The following is a 19,015-nucleotide window of genomic DNA, read 5'->3' as shown; positions in this document are numbered from 1 at the left end:
TGAGAAGTGTAAGACCTTGATCTTCGCTGTAGGTAGACTACAGAGTCTAAAGGGTCCAGTAACCGGTATCTCAGAGAAAAACACTCGAGGTTCGGTTGTCTCGCACGGGGGCTGTCTTGTTTCGTAGACGAAACACGGAATCAGGGAGCACAGAACCTGATCTGCCATCAGCCGGTTTATTTTTGGTGTCCACTTGGCTGTTACTCCAAGTGCTGTCCTTGTACACCTGCCTCCTGCTGTTACGTAGAGGCAAGCAATGAAACACGACGTAGCAGAGGGCCAGGTATCCAGGAAACGACTGGTCGGGTAGTGCAGGCTCATCACGTTTGGAGAGACAGCCCTGGAGGGCTGGTGAGACCAGCACGTACAAGTACTTGTACCAGACTTGCCTGAACGTGGAACCAGGACTGGGCACCTGTCTGGCAGCTGGCACCCAAACGACACCGACGCCAGGCTACTTGCACAACAAACTCGTGTCAGCCAGATTAGCCTCCGCTCCGTTCTCCAGTCTCCCGAGAGAGAGCATGCCTCTCTCATGTGGCGGCGTCTGGCTTGGGAAAAAAGGACGGCTACTCCCGCTTGCTGGCGGGGAAAAGACATCAGACAGGAATTCGGGTAGCCGCCAAATGCTCACCACCTGCCCCAAACGTCGTCGCCTTCGTCTTTCGGCCCATTTACCCGTTTACATCTGCTCCCTCCATCAATTGGCACCATGATCACACGGGCCGCCCTACGAATCGACGCCGTGGCACCGGAGAAGCAGGATTGTTGATACGAACAGACCTTTTCTGCCCTGGCATCATCCCCAGCCACCAGATTTCCATTTCAGTTGATCGCTTGTGCTGATCCCCACCGCCGAATGATCAGCCAGCACGCAGTCTACCCCTGCTAGCGGCCAACTTCCCGGCCATGTTGCTAGCCTCGTGCGGAAGAAAAGGCCTGGGATCCCTGCTGAAAACTAGCTGAACGAGCTGTTGCGCCCAATCGACCGCCTCTTCGTTTTCCGTCGCTCACCTCTGTTCCGGCCCAGAGATGCAAGTGGGTGATCGAGTGTCCGGAGTGCGGTGAGGCGTAGACACAACCAGCTCGGGCTGAACTGTCATGCAACTACCCGAGTCTCCAATGAGAGGCCGAATTAGCCTCAGGACGGATCGTTTTGACGTTCTGTAACTCGCGCGGGTCCCTTCCTGAGAATGTGAAAGAAGACCGGCTCCGTTTCAGCGGAGGAGGTGTGCGTGTGTGTGCGTGTACTTGCTTGCTTGCTTGCGTCTCTCCAGTGTGACCAGGGTGTGTGCTCCAAGCTTCTTCGACGTCAGCCTCTTCATTTTTTCCTGGCATCGCGATTGTCCCGAGCTTCCTACCTAGCTACCCTACCTTGGGCCTGTCTCTTTATAGCTCTTTTCTGCATCGATCTGCCCTTACCGCCCAACCAACCCAAGCACTGCTGCATGTGTGTCCCGACGGCATTGGCCAGCTGAACGGAATACGTGCATGATGCCTGAACTGCCAACTCAGCGAATCGCAAACATTTTCTAGTACCCTTGCCCACCGCCTCTGTCCTATCCCGAGAGACAAATCCAAGCCCGACGACGCAGCTGCCCTGCGATCATGTCTACGCCATACTGGGGTAGCCTGCCAGCCGGCGGAAGAAGCGCTGCTCAGTCCACGGCCCAGCGCACCTCTGGCGGCGATTTCGACCCGGCCGCCAATCGCAGACAATCTCTCGAGAGCAGCGCCCAGCCTCACCCGAGACCAAACCGAGTGTCTGTCCAGACCACATATACCGACGCCCCGACCGAGTCCACCCGCAGTCCCTTCGTCTCACCCACCGCTTCGAGCTTCAACGAACGAGGTCTTGCTCCCCGACCGCCCACCCTCCCCTACGGCGAAAACCAATACCCACCAGAGATCGCAGACAGAAGACGGCGTCGCCAAAGCCGGAATCAGGAGGAAGAGGAGCAGTTGGCAAGATATGCTGGTGCCGACGACGGCGAAGCGCCACCGCCAGCCGCGCCAGAAGTCCCGCGAGGCCCTCCATTGAGCTACCGCCATCCGTATGGGAACGGCGGCTTGCCTTACACAGTATCAGGTGGCGCTGCAGTCCCTCCCAATATGCGACGGAACGACCGCCCCCCGAATATGTCGGCCGCGGCAGCAGAGGAATACTACAAAGGGCCATCTCCTGAGGATTCGCCACACACTGACTTACCGCCGCTGGATAGGTCGAAGCAGAAGCTTGACGCCAATGCCAACGGACGCCGCCGCTCCAGCGGCTACGACCAGTATCAAGGTCGGCCAGGCGCGGTGCCGGTCAATGGAACTCCCCAGGACGCGGCTTGGTCGCCACAGGACCACCAGAGGCGTGCTTCTTTGGGAGATCCATCCGGCCGGCGGAAGAAGTTTACGGAGGACCGGTCTCCTCTGCAGAGGCTAGAGGGCGTTCTTACCAAAGAAGAGAAGCGAGCACGCATGGAGGCCGCCGAGAAGCTGGCCCGGGAGCGTGTGAGCAAAGACATGAGCGAGAAGACCGCGACACAGCAGGTCCGCTTCAAGGAGGCTGGTGCCCCAACAGGCCAGCGCGAGCAGAGGGTCCGCATGCCACTCGAGCCGATCGAAGTACAGTCCGATGTCTCGTCTCACGGTGGACCCTTGACACAGAACCCGCCCGAGGAAGGCAAGCACTACGGGTCAGTCTCTGGCAGGTCACCCCGTACGCAAGTCCCAGAGTCCCGGATACCAGTGCCGTCGGCGGTCCAGAGTTCCGGTATTCCCCAGCGCAACCTCAGTTTCCGCGAGAGAGCAGCAAAGAACGATATAGACCTTCCTCGTGCGAACGAGGTCGCACCGGGACCGGAGGCATCCCCTCCATTGGGAGGGTTTTCTCTGACTCGCAATGGAAGCAACAAATTGAAGAAGGAACCCCCCGGAGATCCATGGTACAATCAGAGAATGGATGCAGAAAAGAAGTATCCCACAGTCCAATCACGGACTAACCCGAATGCTGGAAATGGCGATCCCGGCGTCTCCACAATGGATCGGTCTGCCGAAGGGTCCGTGCGCCAACGCGACCCGGGTCCGAACATGCCGCGAATGATTCCCGGCAACACGGCTGGTTCGTATCACGAGGGTCCAGAGCGGTCGGAGACTTTCAGGGCAGCCGGAGGCCCCGACCAAAGGAGGCCGCCTCCACTTCAGAATCCAGTTCAGCCCTCTGTAACCCAGGACGCTCCCCATACTGGTGGCCGCCTTGTTTCAGGCGCAGCTCTCGGTGCGGCGGCCGCTGTGCCAGCTCGGCGCGCCGTCAGGATCCATGACGAACGAGAGGATGAGGGCGGGCATCGCCATTATGTCTCCAACATGGTCTATCGCAACCACGAGAAGTTGCAGCCAGGGCAGGGGATGTACAAACCACCTCAGTATCTGGATGAGTGGAAGAAGGCCACAGTAGGAACATTGTCCGGCGCACTACTGGATCTTACGGACGACCCTCCCCCAGAGATTCACGAAGCCGACAAGGACAAAGCTTGGTGGGAAACACCGCCTTCGCAGCGGAGAAGGAGCAGTACTGGAGCTCGACCAAGAAAGGCAGAGGCATTTGATGGCGAGTATGACGAGCATGGTAAGTTTGGTCTGGTCCATTATATCAAAACCCCTCGCCTTGAAAACAGCTCGATATGCTGACCGCACGTCAACAAAAATTACAGCGCCTACACGGTTCAAGCCGCCACTGTATCTGAAGTGCGGTCCGCTCTTACGGTTCTGTGGCATTCGCCATGAGCGAGTCGCATCTCGCACAAACCGTAATGGAATTGTCACGGAGAGAGACATTTGGAGAGGCAGTGTGATGATTGTGACGCAGGATTCTGAGTCCTCCTACGACATTGCTCCAACCTTGCGGATGTTCCTGCAGCCGATCGAGCTCCTGCCACCGCCGCCGCACGAGGTCCAGGGGGCTCTGCCGCCAGAATATGTAGATCCGATCGCCGGCTATCCAAAGCTTGGTAGGAAGGGTGAGACGCTTTATGTGAGGCCTGTCGAGCATCTCGAAGAGGGCAAGGACGTGTCGCGAGACGAGACAGATGAGGGACTCTTTGAAAAGACGAGGAGCCCACCAGACGAAGCTTTACCCGAGGGCATGACCGAGCTGCCAGGATCATTCGCAGCACGTCGTAAGCGCGTCGCTGTTGACGGAGAAAAAGTCAACAAGTATAAGGACGTGCGCGGCTTCCGTCTGCACGCCGAGCGAGGCTACACGTTCTGGCGTTTCAACATCGAGGTCGAGCTCCGAGACAAGGAGCAAAGAGTCGCGTATCGCATCAACCGCGGGCCGGCAACCGGCTTCTGGGTCCCGGCCCGTGGTGAGTGTATGAACATCATGTTCCACAGCTGCAACGGCTTCAGCCTCAGCGTCGATCCCAACGACTTCAGCGGCCCGGACCCCATGTGGCGCGACGTTCTCAACACGCATCAGACACGTCCGTTCCATGTCATGATAGGCGGCGGCGACCAGATCTACAATGATGCCGTCATGCACCAGACAGAGATTTTCAAGGAGTGGCTCGAGATCAAGAACCCGCTGCACAAGCACAACGCACCCTTCACGGCAGAGTTGCAGGACGAGCTCGAGGTTTTCTACCTCGAGCGCTACTGCATGTGGTTCTCGCAGGGCCTGTTCGGCCTCGCCAACTCGCAGATCCCCATGGTCAACATGTTTGACGACCACGACATCATCGACGGCTTCGGGTCTTACCCGCACCACTTCATGAACTCGCCCGTCTTCTCGGGTGTCGGCAATGTCGCGTTCAAGTATTATATGCTCTTCCAGCAGCAGAGTGTGCCGGACGAGACCGAGGCGTCCGAGCCCAGCTGGACTCTCGGTGTCAGGCCGGGTCCGTACATTCACGAGAATAGCAGGAGTCTGTTTATGCACCTCGGCGGCAAGGTTGCGCTCCTAGCCGTCGATGCGCGAACGGAGAGGACGAGAGAAGAGGTCCTGAGGGACGACACCTGGAAGAAGCTCATGGATCGATGCTACGCCGAGATTGTTAAGGGCAAGACGGACCACCTCCTGGTTCTGCTCGGTGTGCCGATTGCCTACCCGAGACTGGTCTGGCTGGAAAACATGTGAGTTTGCTTAATCACGAAAGAAGAAGCGGCTCACAAAACTAACATGCATCCGCAGATTGACCTCTAGGCTTATGGACCCTGTCAAGGCGCTCGGCAAGCTGGGCATGTTTGGCAATTTCTTGAACAAGTTTGACGGAGGTGTTGAGGTCCTAGACGACCTCGATGATCACTGGACGGCTAAGAATCACAAGGACGAGCGGACCCTGGTCATCGAAGACCTTCAGGATCTTGCTGCGGACAAGTCCCTCCGTATCACGATGCTCAGGTATGTTACACCTCGCCCTTTCGGCTCCTCCGCCATTTCCATGCAAAGTCGCTAACAGCAAACTCTCAACAGTGGCGACGTCCACCTCGCTGCGGTGGGACAGTTCTATTCGAACCCGAAGCTCGGCATCGCCAAGCACCGCGACTTCCGGTACATGCCCAACGTCATCTCCTCGGCCATCGTCAACACGCCGCCGCCAGACATGTTGGCCGACGTGCTCAACAAGCGCAACAAGGTCCACCATTTCGACCGCGAGACCGACGAGGACATGATCCCGGTCTTCACGCACGGCGTCGACGGCAAGCCTCGCAACAACAAGCGCCTCCTGCCTCACCGCAACTGGTGCTCCATCCGCGAGTACCTCCCCGGCAACACCCCGGCGCCCACGCCGAACCAGTCAGCCTTTGACATCACCCCTCTCGGCACCCCGCCCGATGCGGCACCCAAGGGCGGCATCATGCGCCGCCTGTCCAAGTCGAGAAAGCCTACGGCGCCTTCATATCCCCCCAGCGCATATCATCCTCCCCCAGCGTCATCGGGAGGAGGCGGCCTCTTCCGCAGCCTGAGCCGCGGCCGTCGCGCCTCCAGCTCGGAGGCCGCGCTCCCCGAGAGGCCGGTCCAGCCGAAGCGGACCCTATCTCTCACCCGCGCCGACTTTAGGCCAGGCAACCTCTTCCGCCGCCTCTCAAGCAGTCGGCGCTCAGGCCGGCCCGATGACGGCGGCATCAATGGCCAGTGGGGCGACGACGACAGCGAGGAGGAAGCTTATTACCAGCAACAACAACATCCGCAGCAGCAGCAGCAGCAGCAGCAGCAACGACAACAGCCCCTCCCGCCAGCCGCTGCTCGCCGCCTAGGTCTTCCTGCAGGTGCGGGCGCCGGCCAAGCTCCCGGCGGCCCAGGCGCGAGGGGTCCGCCCCCGCGCAGACCAGCGCGTGGCCAGTACGACGACCTGGACATGGATGACGACGACGACGACGACAACCCCTACGGGCATGACGGGTACAACGAGACCTACCGCCGCGGCATGGCCCTGCGCGGCGGTGCTGGCGCCCCTCCGCCGCGCCACCTCCACCACTACGACGAGTACGACAAGGGCGACGACAGCTACTTCACCGCGCAGCCGCGGCGCGCGCAGACCATGCCCGTCGCCCCCGCCCCCGCCGGCCGCGTGCAGGAGATCAGCGACGGCGAGGAGGAGGACGAGCAAGCGGAGCACGAAGAAGAGTTCCGGCCCAGGCCCTTCCACCGCACGCCGACGGGCCTGTCGACCAAGCAGCGCAGGAAGGCGGAGCAGTTCGAGGTCAACCTGCAGGGCGGGCTCGACATCGCGCTCAACGTCGAGGTCAGCCCCAAGGACCCGGCGGGCATCACGGTGCCGTACAGGCTGCTCGTGCCCAAGCTGTGGTACGAGTACGACGGGGAGGACCTGGCGCAGCCGGCCGCGGCCGCTCCAACACAGCAACAGCAACAGCAGCGGCCGCAGCAGCAGCAGCAGTATCCGGAGGATGGATACTACATGACGCCGCCTGCTGGACAGCAGCAGCAGCAGCAGCAGCAACAGCAGGGTGGGATGATGAAGAGGCTGCTGAGTTTGAATAGGAAGTAGATTTTCTTGAAGATGATGATGGTATGATATTGGAAGAAAGGCCACGGGAGATTGGACATATGCGAGATCATAAAAGCGAGGGCGAGGTTTTGTTTACAAGGATAACGACTTTTGATATGACGGCATTTGCTTAGATCTCTGATTATACATCGGGTGTTTTCTTGATTGTTCATAACGTTTGACTACAGGGTTGGCCTGGTTGAAACACGATGGCGTCGGGTAGCCAACTGAATATATGCGGTGTCTTCAACTTGACAGATACAATATATGGCAAGTTACCGGGACAGCATAGCAAGGCCTATGACAGGTTCCCTTGTAGAGAGGATACCAGTGTATTCATCAAGAATCTCACCAATTGCGTCGTGCTATTGATACGTCTATGCCGTTTCTATGACTGACGAAGTGGCTTCCCAGTTCAACCTGCCGTCAATGATACAAGGGATCATCCAGGAAAGCCCCTGACCACACGCGACCAGAGCAGAATCAAAAAGGCACCTCAGACACATGGTGTAGATATTCGCAATCTAAGTCTTCCTTGCCTCGTCAGCATCTCATGGTCTCCCCTTTGATAACTAGGATGGATATAAAAGTAGCATACCTTGTAACTGACCAAACACGATGCCGACACGACTTTCATGCGTCCGGACCGCTGGTCCCAAACAGATGACCGGTGTCGGCAGACCTCTCCCCCTTGTTTTTAACCTATCATCACCCGCCCTCTCTCCAAGACTTCGTAAAACAGCACCTCTTTTCATCGGTGTACCGTCCTCCCCCAATTGTGTCCACCAGGGAGGAAAGAAAAAGAGGAACGCAGGCCCTCGTAATCACGCAATCTCCTCGCCGCCGTCCTTGCCATTGCTGCCCTCGGCCGCACCGGCATCAACACCGGGGCTCCGGCTCCGGCTCCTGCTCCTCCTGCGGCCGCCGCCGCCCCGACCGCCGCCGCCGCTCCTGTTGTTGCCCTTGCCGGGCGGCGGGCGCACAAAGGCAAAGTCGACGTGGATCGTCTGGTCCAGCAGCTTCTGGCCGTCGGCGCCGTCGATAGCGGCTCGCGCCTCCTGCAGCGTCGCGTACTCGATCAGGGCGTATCCCTATACGTACCACAAAAACGGTCAGTTTTTTCCCATCTCTTGGTGGGCCCCCCCATCGAGACAAAGGCGCAAGCTATGTGATGAAGCCCCCCCCCCCCTCCCCTCCCCCTTCAAGAAAGAAGCACCCAAGTCTCAGTTCTCTCACCTTGACGTAACCGCTCCGCCTGTCGAGGTTCAGGTGCAGGTTCTTGATCTCGCCAAACTCGGCAAACATGTCGTGGATCGCCTCCTCGTCGGCCTCCTCGTGCACGTTGGTCACCATGACGATCCAGCCCTCGATCGAGCGGACCGCCGTCGCGCGCCCGTGGGTCTGCATGTCGGCGACCTTGGCCTGGCTCTGGCCCGCGGGCGCATCGTCAATCTCCATCTCCACGTCGGCCATCTTGGTGCGCGAGTCTGTGGAAGTGCCGGCGGGCTTTGGGGGGTGGAGGGAGACGCGTTCGGGAGCGGTAATGTGCGCCTTCGGCTTGGCTTGATATGTAGTTGGCTCAGGGTCTTGTCGAGGAAGCGTGTCAACTCGGTGTTGGGTTGGTGTGGTTGTGCTATAGTGAATAAAAGTTGACGAGGCTTAAGCTAAAGTTCAATGACTGCCCGCCAAAGTTGGACCAGCCGCCTTGAAGCACAGCGCGGGGCTAGCACAACCCAACCAACTACGCGGCTGCGCCAATTGGATTGCGATCCACATTCTTACCTGGCACTCTCTCCCGCAAACTACAACTTCGCGGCTCAAGCATCGCCACATCAAGCAGGTGGCTGAAGACAATCAACACCATGAACACAAGACAACGAGTGAATTGCATGTTTGTTTTATTCATCTACCTTTGCAGTAGGTCCAATTGCAATGCGCCCCAAAACCCCAACAAGAAACCAAAAACCCTGCCTAAGCTGATGCCGATGTCACTCATAAACCTGCCCAAGTGAAACCATTTACACTCCCCAACGACCTGACCATAACTATGCTATATTACACCGGCCTGTACTCCAACATGCTCTTCACCCCCTCATCCCAGGTCGATCCTTGCTAGGGCTTGGCAAGCGGATCGTCGTCGTACTTAGCGTCCAGAACGCTAGCAACGGTCATGTCGACCTCGGCCTGCGTCAGAGGACGCTGCCCTGCCGTTTTCTGGCCCTCCACCACATCGAAGAGTCGGTAAAGCTGCCGGCACTTGAGTCGCCGAAGCCCCGTCTTCTCCTTGAGCTCGCTCTCGAGCCTCTCCCGGCCACGGGCGTCGACCGAGTCGTCGTGCTTGTTCATGCGCTGAACGACGTCCATCATCTCGTCACCCAGATTCTTGATCTCTAGTCTCATCTCATTCAAGACCATATCGAGAGCATATGAAGGTGCAAAGACTGGTCGGAGGGTGAAGTCTTCTGCGCGCGGGAGGATTGGGCGATCAGAAGCCGGGATCTGGGGTTCAACCGGCATGTATCGCTTTTGCTCCCTGGCCTTCGTCTTCCGGCGCTCCTCTCTCAGGCAGTCGAGGCACATGAACTTGTTGTGGGGACAAAGACCCTCAAAAAGTGATTGAGCGTCATCGGGAGTGGCCTTCTCGGCCTCGTTTGGTTTCGAGGACGGCTCCGCCGGTTTCGCCGTAGCCTTGCCTTTACCCTTCGGGTCTGGACTGTTCGATGCGGATGCCTCAGGCTCGTCCTCGCTGTGAATGGTGATATCTGGCATGAAGAAGCCAGAGGTCATGTTGCGGTCGTCCGCATCATGCTCGGATGGGTGAGATGTTGTGCTATTGCTATCGCTGTTGTCGGTCTGGTCAAGGTCACTGCCACCGCCATCTTTTTGAGAGGCCAGATTCTCTCGTACACGTTGCAACGTGTTCTTAGCATCCGGCTTGAAGAAGCCAGGATTCTCTGCATCGGGCTCGCCAAGCATCGCCCGGTACTCGGGGGGCAAGTGCGGCCAGGCAGCTTCCACGCGAGCCATGACTGCCGCGTTCTTGGCCGACAATTTGGCCGCGAATGCTTCATGTGCCTTACAACGCTGCTTGTTTTGCTCGCCCTCCTTGAGGCGTTCCCGTTGGTCCTGGAGGACCTCCTCGAACTGTGCACGCAGTGCTTCAATCTTCTCGTGATCGCGATCCCTGTCGCGGACGGCGAACCTGGCCTGGTCCCTTGCCAGCCTCACTTCCTCCCTGAGTCTGTCGTTCTCGTTGACCTGCTTAAGGTCCTTCGCAGAACGCTCACTGGCCTCGTGTTGGGCACTGAACACTTGCCGGTATAGATCGTGAATGCTTCGATCGTTATCAAAGGCTTCCTTAAGGTTCTTGACCTTGTTCTCGAGGCTGGTGATGTATCGCGCTTTGTGGCCATCTTCCACGGACAACTTCTTGTGTTGCCACTGAGCCTGGGTCTTTGCTTGTTCCACGGCCGAGATTCTCTTCTCGGCCTTCTTCAATTGCTTTCTGAGACGCATTATCTCCTCGTCTCTAACGTCTGCTTCCTCGAGCAGAGTGTTGGTTTTTACCTGCAGACTGTCGACATTTCCCTGCAGGTCGTCGACGTTTTCGCGCAGAGCGGCGTTCTTATCACGCAGGCTGGCGAGCTCCTTTTCGGCCCGATCCTTCTCGTGCAGAGACTCGTCGGCCAGGATGCGATCGCGGTAGAGTTCGTCAAGAGCCTCAGACTCGGATTTGCGTAGACGATCATATTCGTCACGCAGTTTGGCCTCTGCGGCTCGGCTTTGCTCGCGGAGCTCCTCGCGAAGCTCGTCGAGGGCTTGAGCCTGGGCTTTGCGCAGACGATCATTCTCGTCACGCAGCTTTGCCAAGTCCTCTGCGACCCGATTTTGCTCATTAAGCTCGGTCGCGACTTGGCGGACTTTGTCAATGTGAATCCAGATATCGTTCTCGGTCTGGTTGACCTCGATACCTTCGAGGGTAGCGTGGGATTTGCCTTCGCCCTTAGGGTCGTGGCGAGCCCGTCCGTGTCTAATGACAACAGGTACCCCGGAGGTAGTAACGCCGTGGTCCGGATCACCGGAGAGCATGTTGCCGACAAAGGTGCCATTCGGGATGGCAAACGACGGCTCCTGCGGTTTGGACAGAGCAGGTATCCTGGACGGCGCCTGGGCCTTGTCCTGGGGCTGACGCGTACTCTTCGCGGGACTCGGCTGTGAAGAATTGATTGAAGAGATGGAAGAAAGATCCCGATGAACCGCAGACTGCGCGGAGGGAACAGAGGGTAAGAGGGAAGAAGAAGAGCTGCCAGTGTCGTCCTGAGCAGTCGCTTGGTAGCGTGTCCTAAGGTATCGAGGGGTTGGGCGGGATGAGATAGGCGCCTTTTGACGATTGTTGGGGTCGACATTCTCCTTGTCGGTGGCAAGGAATTCCTCTCTGCTCCAGTCGGCAAACTCTCGGGAGCGGAAAAGAGCAGAGGTGTTGGGTAGATTCTGGACAGCAGCAGCTCCGGCAGGCTTGGAGCTGAAGCGACCGGTAGACCTGGCAACACGATGTTGGCCTGCGCGATATTGGCGCTGGCGTGTCGAATCCATGTCAGGTGCAATTGAGAAAGTAAAGTTGAGGCCTGATGACTGCGTCACGGTGCCGTGTGTGCCCGTCGACGACGGCGGGTCATCAAAAGGATACATATCCTAAGATGACGCGAAACGGATGAGCTATGTGTGATAGCAATGGAACGTGTGTAGGCCGATGCAGCAAGAAGTGATGATGATGGTTGGTAACCAAGAAGAAGAAGGGGGAATGATGGGGAATGTGTACTTGTATGTAAAACACGGATTCCAAGACGCGATGGGATGATGGTGGAAAATGAAGAGACAAAAGTGCTGAGCACTCTGTATGGGTGGTGAAAGTGTTCCGATTTGGGTCTCTTGATCAAAAAAAGATTCAAGCAGTGGTATCGAGGAAAGGCAAGATGCCGTGCAGATGCAGAGAAGCAGAGAAGCAGTTGCGAGTTGATGTTTGGAAAGCTCGAATCTTGTGAGTGATGTGTATGAAGGAGCGGCCAGCGCGTCTGGCTCTGACGTACCGACAGTTAATAAACAAAGGTCGAATTGCGCTAACTCGATTGGGGGAGGCGGTAAGTTCCTAGCGCGCCAGGCCGAGCCTGCCGGGGTCCCTGATCTACCATGTAACCACCCTTTTGCCTGCTGTGGGCGCCTCAACACCACTAAATCCGACCCCTAAACTCTGTAGATGCCTTCTTCCAGCTGTCGTGATCCTCCCCCCATGGGAAATTTGACCAAAAATACGCGATTTTACCTCCTTCCAGACGTGATCAATGCCTCCAGCTGTTAGATGAGACCCAATTGTGACTTCTGTGGGCTGACATAACCAGAGCACAGGTCACCCGGCAGAAACCTCAATCTAATCGGAGCTCGCACCCTCGGGCCAATGACGAGCGGCCATGTGGGTCCAGATCTCGCGATGCGGGGAGCTGCTGGGAGGCTCGACGAGATGGTGATTTGAGGTAGATGCGCGTTACACATGTTCTACGTAGGTAAAGCTAGGAAAAGTGCAGTAGTCCTTGAGAGAAAGTGGTGTTTGTAAGTGTTTTTGATTTTAGAAAGGCCACCAAGACACTATTGCAAGCTGTGGAGGGGCTTGTTGTCGATCTAGTAGCTGTTATGCTCCACGAGTAACAAATCCAAGTCCGTCATTTTCGCCCTTTGTGACTTCACACGTGATGCCCTTACACATGCAATATGTCTGAACACTTAAGACGCTTGATATGGCAGAAATAGCTTCAACCGAACGATACGCATCAGCTCGAGGGCTGCACTGCTCGACTCTCTGGACAACCATGCCTTCGACCGGTAGCATGTTCCGAGATCAAGCACAGTGGGCATCAATGATGAGCAATCAAATGAGCTGATCCGTTGGTCTGTTGGAGGAGAGCAGGCCTTTACTTTGCAGCCGTTCCCACTACGAGAGTGTTGTAAAACTGTAATAAATAGCCTGAGTGATATGGTTCTTATAGCTTACATGTAGGTCACGATCAATGACACACTTGATGCCATCCGAGACAGGTAATAGGGCAACTGTTCTCGGGAACTTCATCTGGAACGTCGCGAATGCTGTGATGCTGCGTTCCCAAAGCAACATGAGATACTAGTGTACAAGGAGCTAGACCAGATGGAAAATGCCCAAATTTCTCTGGGGCTGACATAAAAGCAAAACAGAGACATGGCCTGGGCATTTTGTCGGTCGTCAAATGTGTTACAACGGAGTTGTTATTTCTTGGCAACGCTACAAATGTACCTAGTGTACCATCCCACTACCTACATGCTCAAGAACTAATCTGTTGATCCCTAATTCAATAAACTAACATTCAGTCATAATCACCCTATCCTATTCATCGTGAAACATCTCAAAGTTGTGGTGCTCCAATGTCAACACAGATCCCCCCAGACAGACAGCTGTAAATCGACTTGAACCAAGATTGACAGGGCTAAGCTCCCCGCATCGTCACAAAACCGCATGCGTTTCTTACCCAATCAAAGGTCATCAACTCCAACGAATTGGGCAACACGCTAGTCCCACTGCAGAACGCCAGATCGAGGCGGAGCACCCGTGGGTAAGGGGACTTTTGGGGTCGCTAGGTTGAGGCCGCCATTCGGGTGGGCATTAGGCCGAAGTCCGGGCCGCGTACGCAGTCTGACAGTCAATGCATTCAGTCGCACTCGCATTCGCGTCCGCACCGCTGCCACCACACCATCTCTGCAGAAGATGACGAGTCGGCTGTGCTCGAACCCCTCGGTGGGCGAGATAAGTAGCAGGCCTAGGACTGTAGAAATATACACATCTGTGCTTCCTCTTCCTTTTCATGTCGATGTCGCCGTATTTCATTGTTGTGAAGCAATAATTACAAATTTCAAAATACAACAGGCCCTCAATTACCAGACCAACAGAAGAAACCCCAAAGCACTATACAAGTACCCACCCATACGGACACAAACCATGGGCAACGCGCAGTCCGACCGGCGCCAGCACTACCCCAACCAGCAGCCGCAAACCACGGTTGGCTACGACGGGGACAAAGACGACAGAGGCCACTACCGCCACGCCCAGCAACAACCGCAGCCACAACAGTCACCACTGCCACGGCAACAGCCGGGCTACAACCTGGCGCCCCAGGTGGTCCAGCAGCAGCACCAACAACACGGCGGTTGCTACCGCAGCAAAGGCGAGCGCCGCCTGGACAAGGCCTTGTACAAGGCGGAGCGCCGCGTGGAGAAGGCCGAGTACAAGGCCGGGCGCCGGATAGAGAGGGCCGAGCACCGGGCCGAGCGCCGCGCAGCCAAGTGCTGCGGCGGCCATTCTCGCAGGTGTCGTCACGACGGGCAGTTCGTCGTCTCCTCGCCCCCGCCCGTCGCGATGGGACCTCCGCCCGCACGGGCGCCCGTCTATCCACAGCAGCAGGACTCCTTCACCCGTCGTGAGGTCCCATCTGCTGCCGAAGCACAGGCCTCGGGGGTAATGCCTCCGGCGTATGAGGAAGTTGCCAGGGACGAGAAGTCAAGGACCGCGTTCACTCACTGAACATTGTTGACCAGACCGGGTAATTTATTGCTACCAGAGAAATTGGGAGAGACGTTAGGGACCGGATAGCTCTTGTACGATGTAATGACCCTAATGAAATGATCTATTTTCCTGCATAACACGTCGTAATCGCCCCACGGCGTTTTCTGTATGGGTTATCTTGAGTGAACCCTCTTCCTTTTCCTCTAAAAGTACATTTTGTGCAATCAAAGTTGGACCAGCCCGCCTGGGCTATGTTCTATCCACGTTATCGCATCATTCCCTAAAACGAAAGGAATTTCAGATTGATAGCGACGGGCCGCACTCATCTCTCACCCGCGAGGCGTCGGCTCTGAACCTCGCCTAGAGCCTTGGAGCCGCTCAACAACGCCACAACCCCTACGACTGTGATAACAGGCAGGGTCTGGAACAGAGTCCAGCTGGTGTAGTACATGAAGAAGACACCCTCCATGGCAATGATGGAGCCAAAGAAGGCAGCGTGTGAGGCAGGGGCGGCACCCATGGCCTTCTGGAGATGGTTCAGGTTCGCGCCGAGGACGAGCCACTGGAGTCATTGGTACGTTAGTAGGAAGCGCAAGGAAGCACCATACATGGAACATCAACTTACGCCGATAAGTAGCGCTGGGACCGTGGCCAGCACGGCAAGGGCAAAGGCCAGGCTGATGATCTTGGGCGGGTTGCGTGGGTCGGCCCGGAATGTGTGTGCTAGCTCGGGGAGCTTGCCGTACCGGAGGGGCTTCTCGTACTTGGGCGCCGGAGCGTTCGGGTCAAGGTTGAACTCCAGGCTGAACAGAGGCGACTCGAGTCCCTCAGCGGACCCGAAAGAGGCCAGGATAATAGAGGCGCGAACAGCCTTCTGGGAAAGAAGCAGTTGGACAGGAATATCTTTCTGCGCCTGCATGGAAAGTCCATCAGTATCGAGTGCTTTTCCCCCCATTCCTTTCGCATTGGCTTTACTCACAATTGAAACAATCGCCTTGCCGTTGTCCTTGACCGTGAGGGGGAATGGTGCCTCCAGGCCAGATTCCTCCTCCTTCAGGACCAGGAATGCCTGGTGCGGCCTCTTGCCCTTGCCGTCCTCCTTGGTCGTCAGGCTGACCTTGACCGTATCCTGCGCTCCGACACTAACAACCTTTGAGAGCGGCGCCTTCGAGCTCAGCCTGCAAGCTGCGTTAGAAAGTCGTAATTTGCTGAATTGCCCGCCCTCCCGCAGCGCCAAAGAGCACTTACGATTGCTTGGCGCCATCGGCACCTTTCTTGGAAGTGACGGCGAGGGTGGCGTCATCAAAATTCCATGACGAAGCTGCCTGGACAGCACCAGCTGCAATAAGGAGCAGGGTCGAGACAATTGGCTGTGAGAACCGCATCGTGGGCTGTTCGCTGTCGGGAATTGGTTTGCACGATGATGAGACAAAGCTGGAGAGCTTCCCAAAGAACACCTTGCTAGGACGCCAAAAGCTGCTTGGAGCTGTTACGTGGCGCTCATCCTTGGCCCGTGCGCTGGTGGGTAACCGCTATCACGTGTACCTAAGGTACCTCTCAACTTGTGCCTAGAAGCGCTGGAGCCTGTGATCCATCCGGATTGGTAGCACTTCTGTTCATGTTCTGGGGACTGGAGACAATTATATATAGGTAGGTAACTGTAGGTAGAGACAGATAAAGAGACTGAGAGACTGAAGTAAACAGAATTGTGATTTGTGACGTACACAATTAGTATTGTTGGTCTTCAGAATGTGCCGTGTAACTTCAAGAGGAGTATCAAAGAGTAAAGTCAATTTGACGCAGACATAAATCTAATTCATCTAATCGTTCAAGATAGCTTCTTCTTACAATTCCGTCTTGTTATCCCGCTTGTGTCTCTGCGAGTTCGGCGGAAGCAGCCCGTCTAGATCAAGCCACTCAGCAGTAAATGCAGTGACAATCTTGCTCCAGTCCTGGAGCGTGGGTATGTCCAAGTGTGCACCATCGTCGTCCATCTTATGCCAGACTGGGGGGAACGGTGTAGGGATGATATGGAGAATGTCGACGCCACGGGCCATGAACGGGACGTGGTCGTCCTCCACAAAGCCCCTGCCGAACTGCGACGACTTCTTATCATGGTCTGGTAGGAACGGCGATGGCGGCTTGCTCTCGAGCAAGTTAAGGTCGCGCAGACGTTTCTCAATTGTGGCCATATGCTGGTATGCCCAATGCGTAGTTTGGAAATAGGAAGGGACATGGGGCGCCTCTGACCCCAGTAGGTCAAGCAGGACAAAAAGGCTGATAGAGCTCAGGGGGGTCTTGAAGGATGAGAGAGCGGCATGAGGTGTGGCCTCCCAAGTCTCGGCGAGTGCTCTGCGCAAGCGTGTTGGTTAGTCATATGCCAAAGGGGCAAGCGCTTCAAGTTTTGTAACATACCTTGCGCCGTACAGCGAGTCCGTATGCGTCCAAGAGACCCATGCCTCCTCACCGTCGAGGAGAAGGATTTGGACACCCTTTTCCTCATCTAATCCATCACCCGTGTTGCCCTCAGCCTCCATGGTCTCCCACTTCTTTGTCAGGGCTTCGTCAATGCTCCTGGCAACATGTAGCAACATAGCACATGGAGCAGCGCTATCGATGGCCCCTATGAAGCCCTCCGGCCTGTAGAGGCTGTCGTAATGTGCCACCAATGTCAATCGTGCAACATCCCCCGGCGCAGCCCAAGGGGGATCGCGTTGGAAGATGAGGTTCCGGAAGGGGACGTCTCTGTCTCCCGTGGCCGGCGTCTTGGCCGTGGAGTTGTGCCACTCTATTTTCCATTTGGGAAGGCTTTGCGCGAAGAAGTCAACAAAGTGCTGCTGCGCCTTGTCGGAGCCGGGTGTGCCAGGCACCCGGGGGATCAGAATCGGCGCGAGCAGTTTGCCATGGTCGATATTGAAGTCGTCGCCCGCTGCAGGGACGTTTCGCAAGGTGCCCTCGGAGAGCTCCGTGTAGGACAGAACAGGCAGGACGGCAAGTTGGAAGACCAAGAGGACGCGCCTCAGGGTCGGGGAAAGGAGCGACTTCATGGCAGACACGCGGCGCCACACGCAAGCAGGACACTGATCACCTATCACGTCGAGACCATGCTGCCACCATAGCAAAAGTTGCGGAGTGATGCGCCAGATGCTGTGTCCTCGTGGTGGGGTCCGTAACCTTGACCGAATGGATGAGGAAATGTGTTATGTCGCGGTTTCGGCATGGGAAACCTGTCCATGCACCACCCCTGGATTCAGGGTCTTGGCAAGGTGCTAATGCTTCGCCGCACAGCAAAGGCCCCAGCCAGGGATGGCACTACCGACTTCGTCGAGTCTCTAATATTTAGCGTCCTTGGGACGGCTATGAGGAGCCTGAATGGAGGTACCTACAAGTAGCTTGTGCCAGCCCGCCAGCCCCTCGAAGTAACCACGCCGCATCTCGTTGCACAGCATGAGATCTGGTCGAGTATCGAACCTGTGTGGCGGAACATGTCTGCAAGAAAGACTTCACATACTGTATGCTTCTTCATTGCTGAGGCCGGAGCTCCGCACAAGTCAGGTATGTAGGTATGGCAGCACAGCACTTGGGTACCTAGGTAGTTTTGCTTGTTTCTTCCCCGATGCTCATCATGCTTTTACTCTCTCTCTTGCCGAGACAGCCTCCACCCAAGTCAGCACAGTCAAGGCCAAACTGGAACATGAGGATCATTCATAGATCATCCCCAAATATTCGTGTTTGGGCCCGGTGCACCACAGTGCCTGAGCTTGTTCTGTGGGCCACAGAGTTGCTCAGAGATATTACAAGTAGTGCTGGCTCAAGCTGATGCACAATTCACAAAAGCAGCCCTCGGGCCTATTCCCCTCCAGAGACCCGGGCAGTGTGTGTTTTGTAATACGGGAGATCTACACCAGGCCCCAGGGCAGCCGGTTGCCGTCGTGTTCTCAGCAATTGGAGTCCAAATGACGAAAAGGTTGGGCAGAACCAAGGGAGGATTCCGAGGCAGTCAAGCCAGTCCACCTTGGCTCACCAACTTTTCTGGAGACATGGAGGGTGCATCAGACTTAGCTGCAGCGCCGCCTGCAGAATACGAGAAGTATGCTCGCCACATCAAGGATGAGCACGCAGAGCAAACCGGCACGATATCGTAAAAAAGGATCCCGTGCGGAAGAGGAGCCGTCTGGGTACGCCCGCAGAGGACATCCGGAGGGCCGCTATCTCCATTGGCGGACAATTCTGCCTGTGCATACACTTTTTCAAGCTGGGGCGCATCTCCACCACCTAGGTCGGTACGTTTCTACCGCCGTTGCCGTTGATGATTGTTGATGGTGTGTTGTCTCAACAAGGCCAAAACTTGATAATCGACACATCAGAAAGGCGACGCACAAATGCTGCAGGAGAGGTTTCGTCTGAGGGGCTGTTTACCACAGAGGGCAGG

At 56.5% G+C, this 19,015-nt stretch overlaps 4 protein-coding genes across 4 annotated transcripts; 2 read left to right on the top strand and 2 right to left on the bottom strand.

Annotated features, from left to right (window-relative positions):
• Positions 1–1,608: 1,608 nt before the first annotated feature.
• On the top strand, positions 1,609–7,001 carry E0L32_003289 (uncharacterized protein; the record flags this gene model as incomplete). The annotated part of the gene is made up of 4 exons (XM_031137572.1): positions 1,609–3,619; positions 3,669–5,124; positions 5,183–5,392; positions 5,465–7,001. The coding sequence occupies 4 exons, from the start codon at positions 1,609–1,611 to the stop codon at positions 6,999–7,001; spliced, it is 5,214 nt and encodes a 1,737-aa protein (XP_030998882.1).
• An 824-nt stretch (positions 7,002–7,825) lies between these two features.
• E0L32_003288 (uncharacterized protein) lies at positions 7,826–11,690 on the bottom strand (the record flags this gene model as incomplete). The annotated part of the gene is made up of 3 exons (XM_031137571.1): positions 7,826–8,092; positions 8,238–8,634; positions 9,145–11,690. 3 exons carry the CDS (start codon positions 11,688–11,690, stop codon positions 7,826–7,828), a joined length of 3,210 nt encoding a protein of 1,069 aa, XP_030998881.1.
• A 2,329-nt stretch (positions 11,691–14,019) lies between these two features.
• On the top strand, positions 14,020–14,601 carry E0L32_003287 (uncharacterized protein; the record flags this gene model as incomplete). The annotated part of the gene is made up of 1 exon (XM_031137570.1): positions 14,020–14,601. One exon carries the CDS (start codon positions 14,020–14,022, stop codon positions 14,599–14,601), a length of 582 nt encoding a protein of 193 aa, XP_030998880.1.
• Positions 14,602–14,905: 304 nt separating this feature from the next.
• On the bottom strand, positions 14,906–17,630 carry E0L32_003286 (uncharacterized protein; the record flags this gene model as incomplete). Its single annotated transcript, XM_031137569.1, has 5 exons — positions 14,906–15,145; positions 15,209–15,761; positions 15,832–16,101; positions 16,432–16,935; positions 16,999–17,630. The coding sequence occupies 5 exons, from the start codon at positions 17,628–17,630 to the stop codon at positions 14,906–14,908; spliced, it is 2,199 nt and encodes a 732-aa protein (XP_030998879.1).
• Between the last annotated feature and the right edge of the window lie 1,385 nt (positions 17,631–19,015).

Source organism: Thyridium curvatum (assembly GCF_004353045.1).
Source record: "Thyridium curvatum strain D216 chromosome Unknown NODE_14_length_560046_cov_85.173820, whole genome shotgun sequence".
Classification (NCBI taxonomy): Eukaryota; Fungi; Ascomycota; class Sordariomycetes; order Thyridiales; family Thyridiaceae; genus Thyridium; species Thyridium curvatum.
The sequence above is the reverse complement of the archived record's forward strand: the minus strand, read 5'-3'. Positions and strand labels throughout refer to the sequence as shown.